This window comes from Tamandua tetradactyla, chromosome 10 (assembly GCF_023851605.1).
Source record: "Tamandua tetradactyla isolate mTamTet1 chromosome 10, mTamTet1.pri, whole genome shotgun sequence".
NCBI lineage: Eukaryota > Metazoa > Chordata > Mammalia > Pilosa > Myrmecophagidae > Tamandua > Tamandua tetradactyla.
Window position 1 is genome coordinate 9,961,216 of NC_135336.1, and position 22,255 is coordinate 9,983,470.

General features: G+C 40.8%; 2 protein-coding genes across 7 annotated transcripts in view; one reads left to right on the top strand and one right to left on the bottom strand.

Moving 5' to 3' along the window:
• Nucleotides 1-962: 962 nt before the first annotated feature.
• The window catches only part of LOC143648208 (uncharacterized), a 42,289-nt gene continuing 20,996 nt past the window's right edge, over nucleotides 963-22,255 (bottom strand). Inside the window, exons 1-4 of one of the 4 annotated variants that reach the window (XR_013158442.1) lie at nucleotides 11,227-11,522; nucleotides 3,437-3,659; nucleotides 2,190-2,395; nucleotides 963-2,100 (exon numbers count right to left, since the gene is read on the bottom strand). Coding sequence is in view for 2 of the 4 variants with exons in the window: in XM_077117880.1 (XP_076973995.1) it covers nucleotides 3,300-3,659; nucleotides 11,227-11,319 (453 nt within the window). In the remaining 2 variants the exon portion in view is untranslated. Of the gene's footprint in view, nucleotides 2,101-2,142; nucleotides 2,396-2,923; nucleotides 3,660-11,226; nucleotides 11,523-22,255 lie in introns of those variants that run through there. The other 3 variants (XR_013158443.1, XM_077117881.1, XM_077117880.1) reach the window with 3 other exon arrangements.
• Nucleotides 2,738-22,255, top strand: part of IL1RAP (interleukin 1 receptor accessory protein) — a 152,196-nt gene continuing 132,678 nt past the window's right edge. Inside the window, exons 1-3 of one of the 3 annotated variants that reach the window (XM_077117877.1) lie at nucleotides 8,079-11,717; nucleotides 12,975-13,099; nucleotides 15,720-15,817. In XM_077117877.1, the coding sequence (XP_076973992.1) occupies nucleotides 13,088-13,099; nucleotides 15,720-15,817 (110 nt within the window). In that variant the 5' untranslated portion in view covers nucleotides 8,079-11,717; nucleotides 12,975-13,087. Of the gene's footprint in view, nucleotides 2,981-8,078; nucleotides 11,718-12,974; nucleotides 13,100-15,719; nucleotides 15,818-22,255 lie in introns of those variants that run through there. The other 2 variants (XM_077117878.1, XM_077117879.1) reach the window with 2 other exon arrangements.

A 22,255-nucleotide genomic window follows, 5' to 3' on the forward strand; every position in this document is an offset into this window, starting at 1 on the left:
AAGAAGCCTGGAAAGAAAGCTAGCAGATGTTGCCATGTTTGTCATGTTTGCCATGTGCTTTTCCAGTTAAGAGAGAAACCCTGAACTTTGTTGGTCTTTCTTAAGTGAAGATAACTTCTTGTTGGTGCCTCGATTTGGACATTTTTATACACTTGCTTTAATTGGGACATTTTCATGGCCTCAGAATTGTAAAGTTGCAACTTAATAAATTCCCCCTTTTAAAAGACATTGTTTCTGGCATATTGCATTCCAGCAGCTAGCAAACAAGAACAAAGGGGAAAGAGAGTATTAGTGCTTTTTGAAATGTTTCAATCAATTAAATATTTTATTGAGCATCTCCTATACATCCTGCACTGTTAGGCATTGATTCTAATAAATTTGCAACCTCATTCATTTATTCATTCAGGCAACTGTTATTCATTGAATGCCCAGTATGTGATGAACGCTCAATAGGTAGGGGTTGAAATGTTTTTCTTAATTGTTACAGTATCATTTTGACATTAAAGCAAGTTTGAAAAGGAAAGAGTAGGTGGTGCAAGGGTAGTTCAGTGGTAGAAGTCTTGTTTGCCATGCAGAAGATCTGGGTTCAATTTCCAGTCCATGCACTTCCCAAAAAACAAACAAACAAACAAAAATTCAACAAATGATCCTGCAATAACAGGATACTCACATGGAAAAATAATGAAATGTGACCCTGCCATACAGCATACCAAACAAACAAACAAAAAAGCAGAAAAGGAAAGAATATATCTATACTCCCATAATCTTAACACATTAACATTTTTCCATATTCCTTTCAATTACTGTCCATATATCTCTACAACTTCCATACAACTGCATTTATGATCTTGTAAGCCTTTTCCTTTGCAGACATCTTTTCATAACATTTTAATTATGATAACAAATACTCCATTGTGTGAATATACAGCATCATTTAATAATTTTCATTCCCAACCATTTATGTTGTCCTCAAATCACAATACACTATTTGTCTAGATGTCTGTAATGCCCACTTAGCTATGAGGAGCCCCTCAAAACCCAGGCCCACCTCTGGTTTAACTGTGACTCACCACCATCTGCCTAGTACCGAGTATGGCTGCTAGGTAGTAGATGAGACTATCCAATGGGTGATTAAAAGAGTGAAACTAACTGCCTTGGTTCTCATCTTGCCTTCACTTGTAGGGCTTGGTCAAGTTACTTTACTTCTCTGCATCTCATTATAAAATTGGAGTTAAAAATAGTACCCTATGGGTGATTCTGAGGATTAAATGAGTTAATGTGCACATTTCTTATGCTTTTGCCTGCTACATCGTAAGCACTATACACAAGTTTGATAACTGCTTTATACAAGAAAAAAATAAATTCAGTACCCTCAATATGTTTAATAATGAATAATAAATCAAAGAACTGTTTCATTTCTGCTTCAGGCAGGCAGCTTTTTTTCCCTTCTTTTGGATTATTTCCATTTCAGTTCAGTGAAAGCGTTCTGAGAACCTATTACTGCCAGGTACTAAAGTAATTAATAATAATTACTTCAGATTAATTTTCATAAGTGTCTCCAATAGGTGACGTGATGTGGCTGTGGCTTCTGTTTTACTATTTCATCTCGGGAAGTTAAGCTCCACTAGGGGTGGGGCCCTGCCTGAGCTTTACTTCTGTACACCTTCAGCAGTTGTTCAGGAATTGGACCTGCTAGTTCACCTGTCCTCCCCACTCACCCAGGCCCTTTCCTTCTTTCCCATTATGCTTTCCCCTCCTTCATTGCTTTCTCTGGAGCTCCGTTTCTTGGATAAATGAGTAAAATTCCATTAGCTTCACTCGAGCGGTGAGAGAAGAGCCTTGCGGTGGCAATGCGCAAGGCATGTGTGAGGAGGAAAGCCCACCTTGATAGACTGCCTTTGTCAGGGAGTCCCGAAAATGGGCACAGGTCATAAAAGGCCTTGAGAGTCAGGAAGAAATCATGATGGACTACCAATAGGGAGAAACAGAAGGTCTTGAGCAAGGCAGTGGTTTAATGGAAGCCATGACAAAGCTTCTCGGGATGATGATTCCAGTGGTAATCTAGAGTGGGAGAGACCAGCTGAGGGCTCTGGCAGAAACCTGGAGAAATGGGAATGAATGAAAAGGAGGCAATTCTTTCCAGATCATTTCTTTCCATACCTTATTAGCTATTTCATTCGTTCACTTACTCAGCCTTCATGTCCTGAGTGCCTACTTTGTCCCAGTCCTGCCATGATGACCCGTTGTTTGGTCCGATGATAGGTACTGCCAGCTGATCAGGAGCCCCGGACTGCGGGGATCGCGTCTATTTCCTGCTGTTGTACTCTGTGCTGGGCACTCGGGGGGAGCGCAAATCACGTAACCTGAACTGGTTCACGATCATGCAGCGTGAGAACTAAATACATAGAGACAGAAAGAAAAGACAGGGTGGCATAGACCTCGACTGTGAGACCATGATCTTGCATACGCGTACGTGTGCATGGGGTACATATAGTGTATAGTGGGGGTACGTATCTTCCCAGAGCGCCCAACTGGGTGTCCAGCCGCAGCGCAGAAGCTCTCCTTTCTCTGCGCTCGCAAGCCCGCCCAGGCAGAGGCAGGGCGCGGAAGCGGCGGAGCGCAGCCTCGAGCCCTCCTGCAGTCCTGCCGGCGCGGCTCCACCTCGCGGCGGGCGGAGTTGCCTTCAGTGCCGCCCAGTGATCGCGGCTCCGGGAAGCCCGGAGTGCCAGAGGCTCAAGAACCGAGAAAGCGGGTGGAGCACCAGCCGCGCGGCGGCGGCCAATCGCGCCGTACAAGAGGAGGAGCCCAGAAGGAGGAAAAAGAAAGTGCGGCGGAAAGTAAAAGGCTCAGAAGGGAGGACTCGGCGGGTTAGGGGCCCCTGGGTTCTTGCTTTGGACAGACGCGCTGAAAGAAGTAGTGCGGGGCCACTCAGCATCCATCCTCTCTGCCTTCGCTGCACCCTCTGTGCTTCTCGAGAAAGGTGAGTTTCGCGCTGCCATGCGGTCTCTTAGGAATCACCCAGTAGCAGAATATCAGGGCAGAAGGATTCTTAAAGATCGTCTCATTCAACCCTCCTGTTTTACAGAGGAGAAACTGAGGCACAAGCGAGGCAGCGGCTGGCTTAGATCACACAGCCAGTTAGTGCTAAGGTCAAGACTCGAACCCTGGCTGTGCAGAGCCCCATCTACATTTTGTAGGGGTTTAAGTAATGCAGTGGAGGTGGGAGGGCTGCGCGTTGCTGCCCGCGTCTCCCAGCCCTTTTAGGGATCTACTCCGTTCTCCCCCACTTCTTGGTTTCTCTAGAGCACTGTTGTAAGCAGTGGGAATAGAAAAGGGCATTGTATTTCAGCAGCCCACTCGGTGTCACGTCGCTCCCCGACTGGATCCGTGACAGCCCGGGTAGGAGCTGCCTGCAGCCTCGCTCTCTTCCCCTGACCTGTTTTCTCTGAAAGATGCCTCTGCCCAAGGTGTCCGTCCCGCGCCAGGCGAAGACGCGGCGGAGGTGAGGGGCTCCTGAGCGCCGGTGATCTTGTGTTGGCCTCCCACTTCTCTTCCCAGTTCTGGTGAAGCTTAGCTGGTGACCGTGTAGGAGGTGGGATACCCCGCATTTTGCAAGGGGTGGCTTCATGAATCCTGTGGTCCCTTCCTACTTCTGAGTTCTGTGAGGGAACAAGAAGGCTGAGTTTTAAAAAAAAGCACAAACATAAAAGCAAACTTCAGACGTTTCCTTTAAGAGCCAGTCCCCAGCCTGTCTTTTCTCCACCCCCTGGTTGTGAAATTGAGAACCCAGGAGGCGCCGGGAGAAGCCCTTTGCTGCCCTGCTGTGCACACCTCTGGGTTAGCTACCTGCGGAGAAGGAGGACTTAGGCACTGTCAGTATTAGCTCTGTGACCCTGGGCAAGTTATCCCACCTCTCTGATCCTGTTTTGTTCCCCCGCCCTCCAGCGGTAAAATGGAGATTATAATGATCATTATGATCCCTTAGAATAATTGTGAGGATTAAATGGGGTCGTTCAAGTAATATGTTTACCACAATGTCTGGTCAGCTCAAAAACTGATCGCAGCTATTGTAAATCTCGTCCCTTGGGGGACAGTGTGTTTCAGAAAGATGATTTTATACTCTTAGAGCTGCATAGTTTTCTTCCTTTTTTAAACAACAACAACAACCAAAAAAAGGTCTGGAAATATGGTATTTTCTTCTTTGGTATTTGAACTTCTGTTTCATAAAAAGTGTTTTCTGAATGCTGTTTCTATGCGACTTGGATTCATGGATGCCTGACATAGAGGTGACTCTTCTCAGTAATGCAAATTCCCTAGTAGTTTTTAGACCAAACTTTAGATCTGTGATCTGCCCTAATGAGAGGGTATTCTTTATTGACAAAAAGGGCCTTGAATTTGGTAAGACATAGAAAGACAAGAGAAGGTGGAAGTTCACTGTGATAACAGACTGTTCTAAGCCTTATGTTCCTGCTCTCTCAGTTCAGACAAGCAACTTTGTTTTTCATAGTATGGGAAAACACCACCAGCAAAATTTTCAGGCGCTTCTCTGGATATGCACAAATGCTGCTAATTCCAGTCCCTACTGGACATAGACTTGCCTTGTTTAAACGCACACATGCCCACGCTAACTTTACTTTAATAGTTATACTTTAAAATTAAATAGCTTCCCTTATGATGCCCCCATCCTGCTCATGACAATTGATTTTAATCTGTTTGTCTTATTTACTACTATCTAGAACTGGTGACCTCAAAAGCCCTTGAATTGAGTGAGCATCTAGCATTTGTAAGTGACTGGCTGCCTTTCTCACAGTCTATGATATGGGTGCCGGAGGAGGTGTGGAGCATCTTGAGGAAAGGGACGAGCTTGGTCGTGCTCGGCTTGGCTCTTCCTGCATCGAGCATTTGCAGAGGATGGGCTCACTTACTCCCATCATCCTGTTCCGTGTGCATGCATTGTGATGAGCTGGCCAGGATACATCTGAACGTGTGCCTGAGAGACCAGGGACTTGTAAGGAAAGAAAAATGTTCAAAATAAGGTCAGAACAAAAGGATGGAAGGGAGAGAGAAGGCTAATTCCCTTTGATTCTTCTTCTTTGAGGAAAGGATATCCAATTTTCCAATTTTACTCTCCTCCCTTGTCCAGGTTATTATTTGTTACCAAAACCATACATATGTATAGAACTTTAAATTTTCCAAAGTATATTCCGCATATACTCCTTTTCCTTGTTACTTGCAATAGCCCTGGAAGAAGGACATGCCAAGCATGTTAACAGCGGAAGAAGGCTAGGTTTGTGGTCAAACTTACTTGATTTAAATTCTAGTTCTGATACCTAAATAGCTGGAGAAAGCTACTTCACAAGTTAGAGCTTCTCTCTCTCTTTTTTTTTTTTGCATAGGCAGGCACCGGGAATCGAACCCGGGTCTCTGGCATCACAGGCATGAACTCTGCCACTGAGCCACCGTGGCCCACCCTAGAGCATCTCTTTTTCCCAGCTTTAAAATGGGGGAAAAATGCTTACCCCAAGGATTTGGGTGAGGATCAAATTGAATGGAACATTGTGACATATGTGTAGTGAGTAGGTGCTCATTAAATATCTCTTCTTAGGCGGTCCCTGTTTATTGAGAAGGAAACTGATTGGGATGCAGAGAAAGCAAATGGTAATCAAGCCACATGAAGTTAGTTAAGTTTCAGCTCTGGGCACAGAGATCAAATCTTTTGACTTGTAATTCACAGTTTTTTCCATCACACCTTTGATGTCCAATGGCATTTCCCTGGAGGCTGACCAATGAAATTTTTAACAATTTGCTTCAGTTGTTATGCTTACCTTATATGTTTAGATAATTGAGGTTGAAGGGGATCCTGTCTGTCCCAAAGGTGATATTTCCTTGCTAATAAAACAATCCTTAAACATGGCTCTATGGAGTTTGGTGGGGCTTACTTTCCAGAAATGGAGTTTAAAAGAGATGATCTCTAAGGTAACGCTCTTACTCTCTTGTACTGAAGGTTTGATGTAATGCAACTTCATCTGCTAGGAGGAAGGGTACTATGAGACATAAAGTTCAGAATTGTGTCATATTTTCCTTCTTGTTCTGAAGAAACAGAACAGATTTCTTCCTCTGCTATCCCTGTGCTAGTTCATGAAATGGTAAGAAGATTGAGGAACAAGTGCCACAAGTGACCTTAACATTATTCACTTCTGCTAATTGCATGGGCCATGGGTAGACTATCTACCTCAGTAGGCAGAGGTAGCATTTGCAGAAAAAACAAGTGCTTTCTGGTGTGCTGATCACTGTTATGGAATTTCCCTCCAGAAACTGGAAACATGTAGGAAGAGGAACAAACCTGTATCTAACCTAGGCATTAGGGTTATATTTGTTGAGATCTTTCCAGGCCATCAAGTTCCTCTGCTTTGTAGCAAGCAGACAGGCTCTTTAAACTCTGAGAGTAATGTTTTGCTCCTTGAATTTGGCATTTAGGAATTTGGCATATGTTTGCTTTTGCCAAAAGGTAGGCAGGTAGCATCATCCTACATGGGACAGTTACGAAAGCAGAATGTGGCTGGAGGAAATCAGCCAGGAGGAGGCAGAAGATAAAATAAAACAGAATAAAATAAAGGTATCTCGGCATACACAGTTTCATTTGTTATTCAACTTTGTCAGGCTTTGTTGGTGACACAGATGTAGGATCTGGTGAGTCACTATCGCTTTGCCATGCAATATTAAAGTGAGCCACCTACTGTGCTCTTTGCCCATTTTGGAAAGAAGGAAAGTTGCAGAACACTTGGTATCTGATATTTTGGGAGATAAATTCAGGTTAGCTACTCATTTGTTCAGGTTTTTTTTCTTTCTGTCATTCTTTGGTACCGAAACTGCAGGCTTCAGAGGTTGAATGGATGCTGATCAGGTTTTCAGAACACCTCCTTCAAGGCAAATTTTATTCTGCCCAGCCCTGGCAGCTGTGGAAGTATGGAGAATGAGAATCCAACAAGTACTAGAAGCAAGTTCTTATATCATGATGAGCCTCAGTCTCCTCAATCAGAAAATGTGACACTGATGCCTACTTGGAAGTTTAAGTTCCTATGTCAGCACCTTATTTATAGGGGGCATTTAGCAGATGTGACTTCTTTCCTCTGCTTTCTCTTCCTTCAATTTAATAGTCTGTAAAATTATGATAGTCTAATTTAATAGCCACTATTTACTGAACTCTGTCATGTTTTATGCTGAATGCTTTACATATACCACCAGATTCAATCTATGCAATAATCCTGTGCATTTTTTTTTTTTTTCTGAGGAAACTGAGACTCAGAGAGGTTAAGTAGCATGACTGGTATCACAAAGCAAGAGCTTATTGTGAAACTCATACCAGTGACTCACCCCTTCCAACCCTGCCATTCTGATTTGAGTATTAACTTGCCTGTGATTGAAAATTCTCTTTATTTTTGGGCCTAAAACATGAGAGAACTGGGCTAGATGATCTCCAAGCTTTTATGGCTACAATACATTGAGTATTTTTCTTTAAGATTTCTTTCAGCTCTGAAATTCTATGATCATGTCTCTTTGGGAAAGTCAAGGCTCAAAAGGGAGAAGAGGGATTTAAGAGAAAATACCCTTGCTGCTTTATGTCCAGGAGATGTGTTTTCCAGTCAAACAGGGGAGGGCAAGGGAAATCAGCATTCATTGGTGCATGTACTTCTGTCATTTCGTTTAAGCATAAAAATAACTCTAATATATTATTGTCTGCCTTTTACAGATGAGAGAACTGAGGTTCAGAGAGATTTACAGACTTGCCAGATAGTAGGGATTAGAACCTGTGTGTGCCTAAGAGTAAAGCCTTTTGGTTCTGCATACCTCATTTATTAGACCCCATGCTATATAATCTGAGAACTTGCATAACTAGATTCGGAAATGTCCCCTCATACCACAACACAGCAGCTGCTATCTTCTTTCCTCCTTTTTCCTCCCAAGCATGCTGCTCAAATCTTTACTTGATTCTTCCTAATCCACCATGGAACCCCATTGATTTTTTTTTTTTTTTTTTTTTTACTCCTGGCCAATGATTTGTGCTTTTGTGCTCTTGCCCAAGTCCCTGATTTAGCACTTAGGCAGCTGAAGGTAGATTTAACCCTGCCTGCACCATGTTAGCAACTGCCTAGTACATAAAAGGTGCAGAATTGAATGGATGATGGATTCATACTGCCAGGTAGGCCCAGAACCAGCTTTCTGGTTTGCTTATACTTTTAGCATGCCTTAATTATCTCAAAGGTTGCCTCTACAGATTAACAAAGTAATTCTAATTTCCTTTAATTTTGTGGTCACAAAATTAGACAAGTGTAAGGAGTCACAGACTGTAGGAGAGTTGTACATCACTGGCTCAAAGACAGAAAAACACCTTTCTCTACTAATAATAAAGGGCATTTTGCAGCAAACACAGTGAAGGATGACACTGAAGTGTCTACTTGCATCTATTGACAGCAAGGCCAGTAAAGTGTCATAAATAAATTACCTGAAAGAAAGTAGAAAGTTTCCAGGGGAAGCTGCAATAAGCTTCTATCTCAATATTTTTAAAAGCAGTGAAGAATTCACATCAGTCCAACTATTATTTGATATAATTTGGCATCAGTTGGATATAAGGGCAGGTGACCTTTTATATCCAGTCTATATCCTGGAAAAGCCTGCAGTTTCCACCTGTCTGGCACATAAGTCCTTATAATTACACTGGCTCCTTCCCTTCCCAATCAGTGCTAAAGGCAACAGAGAGGAGAATCGGTCATTTTATAAATTCTGGTATCTGAAAATGTTTTTTCATAGATAACCCAGTTCCATAAGCCAGTTATGATTAGATGCTATGGTGACCTAAAGTTGTGGGTGAGTAACATAGTGTACAGACTGCAGGTTGAGGCATCAGATTGTCCACCCTGGGTTTGACTCTGGACAATTTATTTGGTCTGTCTCTGCCTAATTTTCAGCATCTGTAGAATGGGGATAATTAAATCTGTTTTATCAGGCTGTCGGGAGGTGCCAGTCATATGCATGACATTTAAGTGCCTGGAGAGCAGGTAGTTTAATCTTTATTATGATTAGCATCAACACTGGTGATTCCATTGCATACCCAGTGGATATTGTATTAGAAGATATAAGACCTAGGTTCAAATAATAGCAGTTTTTATTTATACAGAATATTGTCTTCACAATGCCTATGCTATTTTATGCACAATGCATTCATGCAAAAAAATTATTTTTTACAATAGCTCTAAAGTAATCTTGGCAGGTATTGCCAGTACCATTTTGTATCCTGAGTGTGAGAGAGGCTAGGTATTTGCTAAAGCTACACAGCTGGTAAATAGTGGAGCTGGGATATGGGTTCTAACTGTAAAACTCCAAAATCGTGTGTTTTTCTTAGTTCTTCAGTCTACCAGCCCTGCTACTGGTTAGTTGCAGTTTCCTCTCTAGGCTACCTTTTTCTAGCCTGTTAAATGAGGAATTTGGACAAGGTGGTCTCTAAAGCACAGTGTTCTCTGAATCTGTGATTGCAGAGTTTTGACTTAGATGGTACCGTGAAAGGCTAAGAGCAGAACTCGACTATTCTTTCCACAAAAACCTCCAGTATCATGATCAGTGGAGCATCTTAAGTCCCAGACGCTTTCTGGTCTCTTTGGCTTCTGTGAGAAACACACCTGAGCCCTGGACCAAAAGAAGCAAGCTATAAAGAAACCTCTTATGTCTGTAATGATCTGGTTCTGCCACATTTTCGTGACCTGCAGGTAGTCCCCCCACTCCCGCAGGATGCAGGTTTGTGGTGGGTAGAGATGATAGAAAGCTGAGTTAGGCACCCTGACATTTATTATTTGGGAAATGAAAATAAAGCCTTTTTATCAAGTAGGCTCTCTATCACCATTCATCATCGTAATCTTCTACAGAGAAATAAAGGGATAAAATATTTAATATTTAGCTTCCATTTGGATTTAAGCATTATGAGTGCACATTTTCAGCTCTCCTCTTTGGAGCTGATTTAGTGCCCATGGAAGAAGGTTGGCTTTCGCTGAAACGTGGGAGTGCTTGTTGGCCCCTTACTTTGGACAATTTCATGGCCTTAGAACTATAAACTTCTATAGGTTCTTCCAGCCTATAATGACAAAGACTTGAGAGTGGTCATACACACTAAATAGCACTTTTCTGGAAGATTAGAACTTTTCCAGTTTAGAGTGAGACGATTGTAGGGACAGGGAACTGAATGGATAGAGTGGGTAATGAAAAGTTGGCTGGCTTTGGAGTCAGAATTGCGTTTGAATCCTAGATGTATTGCTTGCTTAGCCTGTCCCAATACAGTTTCCTTATCTGTAAACGGTAATATGCCCTCTCTCTATCATCTTTATCTATCTCCCTATCTCTCTATCTCCCTATCTATCGTCATCTATATATCTGCCTCTTTCTATCTTGGTGAAGTTAAAATATGATGAAATATAGTAAGCACTTAGTACTTAAACACCTGGCAGCTAGAAGGTACTCGATAAATATTAATTTTTTCCTCTTCATTTAACACCATCATTTACCCTGCATTCTCACCCATTTGATGAAACTCAAATGGATAGGGAAAGTATATTAAGTATATGCTTCATCTGGTCTCAGGGAATGTGCCCAAGTTTGGCAAACATTATTGAACATGTATTAGGTTTTAGATGCTGTATTAGGACAGAGGTTCATAAGTCTAAGTTTCTATCTTGTTATCTGTTGGGGAGAGGTGAGGCATGCTGACAGGGAATAGGCTGAAGTCCCCATTGGGAAAGGAGCTTTATCCCCCCTACCAGTCAGAAGGCCACTTGAACACTCTAGTGTCATATTCTGTAAGGGCAACTTTTCTATAGGTACCAGTGTGGGGCCTTCAAAAATCAGAGAAACAAACTCGAGGGCCAGAGGCAGGACTGATACTAGGGTCTCAACCATGAATTCAGAATTAGGCAAAAGTTATAAAGTTATAGTTTGCACATATGGGAATTGGGATGTGGGGATAGGACTAGAAGCCTGGTTTAGTTACCGGTGGATGTTGGCTGTTGCATATGTGCTGAGTTGTTGAGTTGGGTAGTTAGAAGTGTCTGTTACAGTTTGCTAAAGCTGTTTGAATGCAATATACAAAAATGGATAGACTTTTATAAAGCAGATTTATTGTTATAAGTTTACAATTCTAAGGCCATGAGAACATCCAAATTTAAGACATTGACAAGATGATACCTCCTTGGAGGAAGGGCTGCTGGCATCTAGAACACCTCGTGTCAGCTGGGAAGGCACTTGACTGGCATCTGCTGGTCCTTGTTCCTGGTTCATTGAATTCAGCTTCTGATTCCATTGGCTTTCTCTCTCTGAGCACCTGTGGGTCCTTTCTTAACTTCTCTGGGGCAGACTCTGGATTTCATCCCTTAGCCTAGCATCTTCCGAGGTGCTTTTCTGTCTGCCACTCCAAGCATCTGTTTTTCTCTCCAAAATGTCTCTTTTAAAGGACTCCAGTAAGCGGATTAAGAGTCACCTTGAATGGGTAGGGCCACATCTCCATGGAAACAACCTAATCAAAATGTCCCACCACCATTGGGTGGGTCACAGCTCCATGGAAACAACTTAATCAGAAGGTCCTACTCAACAATAGGTCTGCCCCCACAAGATTAGATTAAAAAATAAGCTTTCTAGGGTACATAACAGCTTCAAACCAGAACAGTGTCCAAGTCAGGGTAATTGAGCTGGCAGGCAGTCCTAAATGCTATATAATAACTATGAATTGAGATGTATGGGAGCAGGAATTCAGGGAAGTAAGAATATTTCTGACTGGGCATATCTGACAAGGCCTAAATTAGGAGGTAATTTAGCTTAGGGCCTTTGTCATTGGGGAGGACTTGATTCAGTCGAGATATAAAGCGGGACATTGTAAATAAGGGGTTCAACATGAGTAAGAATAGGAGATTCTTATTACTCTTAGAAGTTGAGGCTATCCATCAGACATGTAAGATAGAGTAAGTGGGGAGGTGTGTTACAAAATATTTGAAGGGTTAATTGAGGCAAAGTTGTGGGAAGCCACTGGAAATATTTCAGGAGAAGAAGTGACAGTTGAGGATGTGCTTAGAGTAGATGACTAGGGTCAGAGTTGGGTGTTTGAAGGAGTAGTCATGGGGTTACGTGAAAATGGAAACAGAAAGACCAATTAAAAGCCTGCTGTGTTAGATTGTGTGATGGTTTGAAGTTGTATGGACCCCGGAAAAGACCATATTCTTAAAGCTAAACCATTCTGGTGGGTGTGGACCCATTGTGAGTGGGCTCTTAACTTGAGACGTAACTCATCTCATTCAGGGTGGGTCTTAATCTCTTACTGGAGTCCTTTATGAGAGGATAAGACAGAGAGAAGATACAGAAAAAAGCCAGAGAAGCTCAGAGAGAAAAGCCAGAGAAGCAGAGAGAGAACACATGAAAAACAGAGAGATACACACAGAAGCAGAGAGTCACCAAAGTTAGAAGCTGGGAGCCACAAAACCCAGGAGAGAAGGGAAAGACTAGCAGATGTGCCTGGCCATGTGACAGAGAAGCTGAGGGTTGCCTGTAGCTGGTCAAGATAATAAGGATGATTTGGACAGGCTGAATTTAAGAAGTAGACCCATTCATAGAGACGTGAGTTGCCACCTGCGAAAAGAAAAATTGGGAGAGATTTCACAGAGTGAAATGAATACCTGAATCATGTCCTTTATGGAAGTAGAACTCATAGCTTGTGATATGTTGTCATCAGCACATCTTCCTTTGCCTCAGACTAGGCATTCATCCTTGCATATGTCCATTTATCTACTCTTTCAATTATTTATTCATCATCTGTTCATTAATAGTGCCCCATATACCAGGCCAGTTGCTAGAGATAAAATAGGCCACAATATGGACATAGTTTCTACCCAAATGGAGTGTGGGTCCATTCAACATCTATTTGTTGCCCATCTACCATGTGCCAGAACTTCTAGACACCAGGATGCAGCCATGAAAAGTACAGACTACATCTCTGCAGTATGATGGAGTTTACAATTTATGATGGGAACATTTCAATAAATAGAATATTAAGAATACAATGGAAGCTGAGGTAAGGGTAGAGGGTGACTGGTGCTACTCTTTTGTGTACTACAGTCTAGGAAATTCTCTGTAATTAGAAACATTTGGATGGAGACTTGAATAAAGTGAGGACATATATGTCCTTTTCTCCTTCATGCCCCCATTGATTGGCAAGTTTGGAAGTCAACTTTTCTTTATTTGAACTCTGAGTTCTAGTATTCCCAAAACTCTACCTGCTATGTTACATATGCTATCAACTGCATGACTCGAAGTAGGAAAGAAACCGAAAAGAAAAACGGAGATGGCAAGGGGTAGGAAATAAATGTGATATTTACTGCAGAATATCTGGGAAGTTTACTTATGGAGGATTCAGACCAGTAATAATGAAATTACGGTCCATGGACCGTCTGCATCAGAATCATCTGGATAGCTCGTCTAAAGGCTCTGTACTGACATCTGACAAACATGGGATTAGATTTTTCTATTGTGAAAGGCCGTGTATTGGAGGGGTTTGAAGTCTTTTAATATGGGTTCAAATTCTGGCTCCATTTGTGTAATCCTGGGAAAGTTTATTTAACTACTCTGCGTAAATTGAGGATAAAAATGAAACAAACTTATTGAGGTTGTTTTGAGAACTAAATGACTTAATAGTGAAACGCCCAGAACAGTGATTGGCACAAACAACCACACAGTATTTCACTAAGTATAGAAGCTGGTCTTTGAAATACTTTACAAGATGACGTCCCTCACATGGTTTGTGTTCTGTTTCCTTGCTGATGCAACCTCATGGATAAATACATGGCTACTTCCTTCAGCTCCTTAAAGTCTTTATTTTCTCACTGAAGACATTTTTTTAAATGCAATTTGATTGAGATATATTCACATGCCATATAATCCATCCAAAGTATACAGTCAGTGGCTCAAGATATCATCATACAGTTGTGCATTCATCACCACAGTCAATTTTAGAACGTTTTCATTGCTCCAAAAAAGGAATAAAAATAAAAAATAAAAACTGAAAACATCCCATATCCCTTCCCCCATTATTATTTTAAACTGTTTTATTCACACACCATACAACCCATCCTAATTGTATACTCCATTGGCTCTTGGTATAATCACATAGTTGGTGAATCGCATTCACCACCATAGTAAATATGAGAACATTTTCATTTCTTCAAAGAAAATAATCCCAAACTCCCTATATCCTCTTATTATTGACATGTAACTTTGGTATAGTATGTTTGTTATAATTAATGCAAGAATATTGTTATGTAACTGTTAACTATAGACCTTAGTTTATATTAATTGTATTTTTCCCCATATCCCACCCTGTTATTAACACTTTGTAATAAAGACACATGTATGTTCTAGTTCATGTAAGAACTTTCTTATATTTATACAATCAACCACCATCCATCATTGTCCACCCTAGATTTTGCCACCTGATTTTGCCAACAGTTCCAGTTTTTATCCCCTAGCTTTTCTTCTGGTGACATACATGACTCTAGCCTTTCTCTTTCAACCATACGCATACTCAGCTTTGTTAACAGTTTTATTCATACAGTGTTGTGCTACCCTCACACAGTATTGTGCTATCCGTTTCTGAACCTAATTGAACATTCTGTGCTCCTTAAACACCAGTTGCCCAATCACTGCCCTCGTTCTATCTCTTGATAACCTAGGCTTTTGATGTTGACTCTCAGAAGTATCTAATTATAGTTAGATCATATTAGTGAAACCATACAATATTTGACCTTTTGTTTCTGGCTTATTTCGCTCAACATAATGTCCTCAAGGTTCATTCACATCATTGCGTGCCTGACGACTTCATCGTTTCCAAGGCTGCACAATATTCCATTGTATCTATACAGCAGGGTTCATCAGTGAAGGCTATTTTGATTGCTTTATATAAAATTTCCCCTCACCTCTGCCATTCCACTTCTCCCTTACTCTGCTCTACTTTTTCTTTTTTCGTAGCAATTATCACCCTATCAGCTTTCAACATACTACTTAATTAATATATTTATTATGTCTGTTGTTTGCTGCTTGTTTTACCCCTGCTAGTTATAAAATCCACAAGAACAAGGAACTTGGTTTTGTTTACCACCCAGTGAACTTGGTTTTGTTCAGGTGCCCAGAATAGTGCCAATAGAGTGTCGATGCCCATCATGAATGAATGAGAATAAATAAATAAATGTATGGATAGATGTCAAGATGATTATTTGCCCCAAGGAGTAGAATTCAGAAATAGTGGGAACTGGACAGGGGAACAATTTTATCTGAATATTATATATCGATACACACATATATATATATACATGTGTATGGACAATTATGTGATATGTGTGTGTATATATATATATTTAGAATATATATACTTAGAAATTTGAATAATTATATGTATTTAGAATATTGAAATAAGCTCCTGTGGTAGGCAGAGTCTAACTAGATTGGGCCTTGCCGTCTGTGATAAGGAGTTTAGACTTTCTGCAAAGTGCAACAGCAGCCATTGAAAGGATTGAAGCAGAATGGTGGCCAGGTTTGACACATATTTGGAGCCATGAGCAGAGAGAGAAAGAAGTTGGAGAAATTTATTTATAAGGTGAGGTAATAAACTGCTTTGATCTCATATAGACTCTTATTTACAGACAAGGAAGACAATTCAGATCTCATTGATGTGCTATTCACAGCCTCTCTCTTCTGTTAGAACTTTCCAGAAAACAAAAACAAAAAGCACCCAAAACAGGTAAAACCAGTTTTCTTTGCTTATTATAAAATGATATTATTATTCTTCCAAATGCATTAAAGAGTGGATAGAAATATATATATACTGTTGCTCAATGCAATTCAACTAGAAATTTTACAGTTCTTATGTAGGTGTTTTATATAATCAGTCCCCAAAACAAAAGGCCTAGAGCTATTACCTTAGAAGACTTTAGCTACCAGTTTTGGAAATCTGCTATACTGAAAAGTGAGCACCTGAAAGGCAAATAACATTCCACATGAGATCTGTTCTTTCCTTCTGGCTCTACAAATCTTCAAGAAGTAACTTAAGAACACAGCTCTTCCATAATGTCTTTATGTGACACATACACATGTCGTCTCACGTTTATCTCTTAATTATATGAGCTAACAATAGCTTGATAATGTGTGCCAGGCAATGATCCAGGTGCTTCATAAATATTAGCTCATTGAAACTTCCGAATAACCCTCTGAGGGCAGTTTCTATTATAAGCACCATTTTACTGAGAAGGAAACTGAGGTCCAAGGTCACACTTAGTGGGAGAGCCTTTATTTGGGTTTGGACAATCTCAACCACTATACTATCCTGCCCTTTCACTGGAAGAAGTGAATCTTCACGATTTATAATCCTCTTTTCCTTGCATCAAGTTTTCTCATGTGAAAAAAAGAATGCATAAACATTGGATCAGTGAATGAAAAAGTGGTTTTCTAATTCTAATTTTGGTTTTATAATTTTATTAACATATAGTGAACATGGATTTTTGTCTGAGACAACCTGGGCTGGGTAATGCTACTTCCTACTTCCGGGAATTGACAAAATTACTTAACATCTCCTAGGCCGTTTATTCATGTGTGTTGTTGGTGTATATAGGGCTGTTGCAAGGCTTGAATAAAGTAATGCATGTAAAGTGCTTAGCGCAGTGCCTGGTACATAATTAGTGCTCAGTCCATCTCAGCTGTTTTTATTATTTTTTGAGCTAAAATAACCTCCCCAAACATGCTTACATTTATCTACCCAGGCAGTTTCAGTGGTGCTTGTTTTATTAACTGTTTTCAAAATCAAAACCAAAGCTGCAATCATACTTTCAGGGCTGTTGCTTTTGTTCTGGGGCCCACTGTGGCACCCTGCCCTCAAGGGAACACACCACCCTGTAGCTGGAAGGCCAGTCCTGGGGACCGACATGGGGGCAAACATCTGTGTACCTGTAGGCAGCCCTTCTAACCCTGTCCATTCTTTTTCCCAAGTTATGCCTGGCTAGTAGAAAGTCATTTTGCATTCCAGTGATGGCCCCAGAGCATTCTGGGTGACAAGGGAAAAGCAGCAGAAGAATCAAATTTTGCCCTAGATAGTAGTTAATGAGACTAATTTACAAGCTTTCCAGAAGTTTAGGACCTCTTGCTAATCATAATTACTAATATTGATCCAGTGCTGCTTGTGTGCCAGGAGCTGTGATCAGTGCTTTGTTTTCACTATCTCATTCAATTCTTACTGCAACTCTATGAGAATTTTAAATTTTGATTATAAGCCAGGAGGAATTTTTTTTAAGTACCACAGTTGTCTCCATATGAGTATTATGGGGCCTGTGATGATAAAATCACGTGTTCTTTACCTCTGTTTTGCCACATTTTTCTTCAAAAGCAAATTGTGTAGTGTTGTAGCACCTTTCCTACAGTGAAGAGTTGTTTTGCAGAGAAATGAGGCAAAGGTTGTGTCATGAAAGCAAGAAGCTGCATTCCAATTGACAGTTTATTTTGCCCTAGAAAAAGCTAGTAACAGCGAACTGAGTCCTATTTTGTTGGTCGTGTTTGTTACTTCTTCCTAAGAAAACAATATGGTGTGTTTTACAGTGATCTCTTGTTTTGCTTTATGGTATATTTCAAAGTTATAAAATTTCCTCCTCCTGTAGATTTCTTGTATCTCCCAAGAAAATTTCATGTATTTCAATGAATCTGACAAAATTTGATGAAGTCTTTTGAGGCAGAGTACCTGACTCATAGTTGGCTTTCACTACATGTTTGTTGAGTGAATGCGTGAGATAATAAATACCCCTCTTTTTTTTTTTTTTCTGAGAAGGAGGACTTCCATGGGGTTTAAAAAAAATAGTGAAATTTCAATAAACACCTTTGTTTTTCATTTTTGGCTTATGAACAGTTTCAAAAGGAGATTATTCGGAAGTACATGGCGCTATTTAATCTTGGTGATTCAACACAATTTATTGGAGTGGACTGTACTTCTTTGAGAATTTATTGAAATGAGATCATTTACCCATATACCCAATAGGGCGAGACTAGTATACTCTTAAACTTCTGTAATTTGATTTTCATAATTTTTCTGTGTTCTCTTTCTCTTATTGGCTGCTATTTCTTGATGCTTTCAGCATTTTTCCCTCTAGCAGTTTTCCCTCTATTCCCCATACACTTATCTCTTTCTACCATTCTGTAGATAGGGAGTTAGGTAACTAATTTTGTTAGAACTGTGTGTATAATAAAAATGAACAGCATTGTACAGAAGAACCTGAACAGGTTCTTCTCTAGAGGAGGGGAATGAAAAGGTAAGGCTGCTGAAGAAATAGTCTCCATAAGTGAAGTGACACCATATACAGTAACACTGGGTTTCAGTTACCCACGGGATTAAAAAGAGAGTGGTAGTATGGATAATTCATTTACTCTTTCAGACAGTAACTATCTTCTGAGAACCTTCTCAGGACATTGTGAGATACAGAGATAAAGAAACAAACATACAGACAGCCCCCCAAAAGTAAGAATTTATAGATTGTTACGAACGATAAGATATGCGTAGGGGTTGGTAATACAACTTAAGTAATATTGAAAATAGTGTAAGAGTCTATAATGTAACTTTTAAAAGATAGATAAAAGAAAACATTTTGGTGTTTCAAAGGAAGAGACAATTGTGTAGCTCAGCAAAGGGTTAAGGAGGAAATATTGTTTGAAATGAGCCTTGCGGTCATGGACAGGTTTTGGAAAGGGAGAGATTGGTAGGGAGGAGCAGTATATGAGTTGGGGGGACGTGAAAAGGAGGCTCTATATATATATATGCATTATATGTATGGATTATGGGATTTATCATAGGCATTAGACCTACGACTGTGAGAGAAGCCAGGGAATTAAAGGCCCAGGAGAAGACAGCTGGAAGATCAGAGAAAAAACACCAGCCAAGGACTCTGAAAGGAAGTTGGTGAAGGTCATTATCTCTGTCTATGCTTGGCAGACAGGCCAGAAGAAAAGCTGGGCATGAAGTAGCAGAGAGAAACCTGGACTCCGTAACCTTCCCTCACTCTCACTGTATCTAAATTTGATGATGTGGTGGCCTGCTGAGCTGAAGACGCTGGTGCAGTTAGTCATGGAGCCATATACCTGTCTGGATTTGGATTTGGAGACGTTGAAGGGGGAGAGCTGATACCAGCTTAGGGAGCAGTGGGCTTGACTGCCCCCACTCACGTGGTTAGCCGGTGGATGAACAAAAATGTGTGTGACCTGCAGTGGTGCTTTGGGGCCTTCACCACCCTCTGAACAGGGCTGCTATGACAAAAATATGCAATGAGTTGGCTTAAATAACAGGAATTTATTGTGTCATGATTTTGGAGGCTGGAAGTTCAACGTGAAGGTATTAGCAGGGCTTGCTTTCTCACAGAGTCTTTACTGTTCCTGAAATCCTCTCTCTCCTTGTGTCTGCTCTTCTGATTTCTGCTAACATCTGGCTTCTACTTCTTGTAGAAGTAGAAGTCCAGTTTTCTTTGGTTATGAGGACTAATTCATATTGGATTGAGGCCCATCCTTATTCAGGTTGGGCACATCTTAACTAATAATATCTTCAAAGATCCTGTTTACGAATGGGTTTATACCCACAGGACAAGGGGTTAAGACTTGAAAATTATTAAATCCTTAACAAACGCAGTGGCCACTGCTTCACTTCTCCCATTGAAATCGCATGCAAATTCCCTTTTGGCCAGCTCTGAGTCAGAACCATACAGGAAAGGGAATATGGGAAACATAATTCCAGTTTAAGTAAGTTGATACAGTTCAGAATGACAAGTGACACTCCAGGTAGAGGGAATGGGATGGAAACAAAGTGAGAAATAAAAGCAGGAGCCTTGTTTGGGGACAGCCCAGTCTGCTTGAGAGATGAAATATGAGCACAGGGATCACTAAAGATTAAACTGAAAAAGATGACTAGGGGATAGATTATTGAGGGCCTTAAATGCCCTGTTGAGCAATTTTCTCTTAACCATGTGTTCTAGTTCACTAGCTGCTGGAATGTAACATACCAGAAAAGGAACGGCTTTTGAAAAGGGGAATTTAATAAGTTGCAGGTTTACAGCTTTTAGGTCATTGAAATGTCCCAATTAAGGCATGTTTATAGAAATGTCTAATCTAAGGCATCCAGGGAAAGATACCTTGATTCAGGAAGGCCAAATCAGGGCTTCTGTCTCAAGTGGAAAGGCACATGGCAAACATGGCGTCATCGGCTAGCTTTCTCTCCTGGCTTCCTGTTTCATGAAGCTCCCTGGGAGGCGTTTTCCTTCTTCATCTCCAAAGATCGGGGGCTGGTGGACTCTGTGGTTCTCTCGTCCTTCTGTAGTGGTTCTGCGGCTCTCTCCTCAAAAGGAACTCTCTCCAAACTGTCTCTTCAAAGGATTCCAGTAAATTAATCAAGACCCACATAGAATGGGTAGAGATACGTCTCCATCTAATCAAGATTAATACCCACAATTGATAGAGTCACATCTCTGTGGAGATAATCTAATCAAATTTCCAACCTATAGTACTGAACAGGGATGAGAAGAAACTCCCATAAGATTAATTAGGATTAAAACATGACTTTTCTAGGGTACATAAATCTTTTCAAACCAGCACAACCTGTAAGCCAAGGAGGAGCACTGAATATTCTTGTGCAAGGGAGAGGTAATATCAGATCTGTGTTTTAGACAGTTCTGGCATAAGATATCAGAAGTTTTGGAGTTGAGAAAGGGACTAGGTGGGGCAATTAATGAGGATTCTATTACAATAATCCAGGCAAGAAAATTTGCATTCCCAGAGCTCTCTTCTGTGCTCACTGGGGGAAGTGACTCAGACTCAATTCAAGAGATTGTTCTAAGAGATGGTTTGAGACCAGGCTGGGAATTAAAAATGTTAGTGCAGATTGCAAGCCAAGGGATTTTACCTAGGGCTAATATTGTTGGCAAAAATATCCTTATGACCCACCTAGATAACTCTTTAAAATTCCCTGATTGTTTCTGCTTCCTGCATGTGTAAAGCAAGAAAAAGTATATATGTATTTGGAACACTGACTTAAATGAAATTGACTTATGCAACCACCCCAACATCATTTTAGGAGAAAGAGCGATCCTATAAAATCAGTTACTTATTACATTTAGTAAACTCATGCTGTTTGGCTTTACTGACAATCGTCCTTATGTTTGTCCAAGTACCTAACAATTTACAAACTACTTACATGTCCATTATCTCATGTACTTCACAACAACTCTGGGAGGTCAGTTTGATCTGAATTATTTTAAGTGAGAAAACTAATCCTCTGGGGCTGTAATGACCATCAACTGGCCACTCAAGCCCTTGCTGATTCAGGAGTCACCTTTCTGTCTCTTGTCCCTCCATTTCATTCTGTGTGCCACTGCATAATTATCTTTTGGGGGCAGAGCTCTGATCATGGTTGTCTGTATTCTAAATCTGTCCTTAGTTTTGGGGGCTTCATTCCCTTTCAGGCCTCTTTCCACTAGGAGAGCAGGCTATACATCTCTCAGATGTTATGATTTTAGCTATTCTGACTCTTTGCCCTACTGCAATATTTTACTGCCTCTCCTGAAAGCACAGAGCACAAAACAAGGTAAGAAAGAAAGCATTCTTTACAAAAAATAACTCAAAGCTAGAGTCTTAACATCCCCAGGAGATCCACACACCTTTGAACTGGGCTGTTCCATAAGTCTTCTCTGTCAGTGCTTCCAAGCACACACCCATGAATGTTTAAAAAACACATCTCCTGGCTTCTTACTTGTCAAGACACAATCGAATTCATTCAATTATCTTGACTTATTTAAGACACATTTACACACAGTACTGAATCACTTGAGATTTCAACAGCCAACAAGAAGCCCTTGCAAACTCCATCCAATTGCAATGTTTTGTAGTCCTAGAGGGATCCCAGGGCATGCCAAATTGAGGTGACTGCCTGAGTTCTTGTACTTTGGGAAGTTGATAGTAACTACAGTTATTGATGCAAAGATGTGGATCAGGAAGGCAGAAGGAGGCATCAGATTTCCCCAGCTTCCATTAAGTGGAGTCTTCGTAAAGGTTCTCAGAGAACACTAGTCTGTTAGGGTCAAAAAGACTAACTCCCAGGCTTTACAGATAGGCCAAGTGGGACTTGCCTTGTTTTCTTGTCACCCAAACCAGCCTATGACTCTGG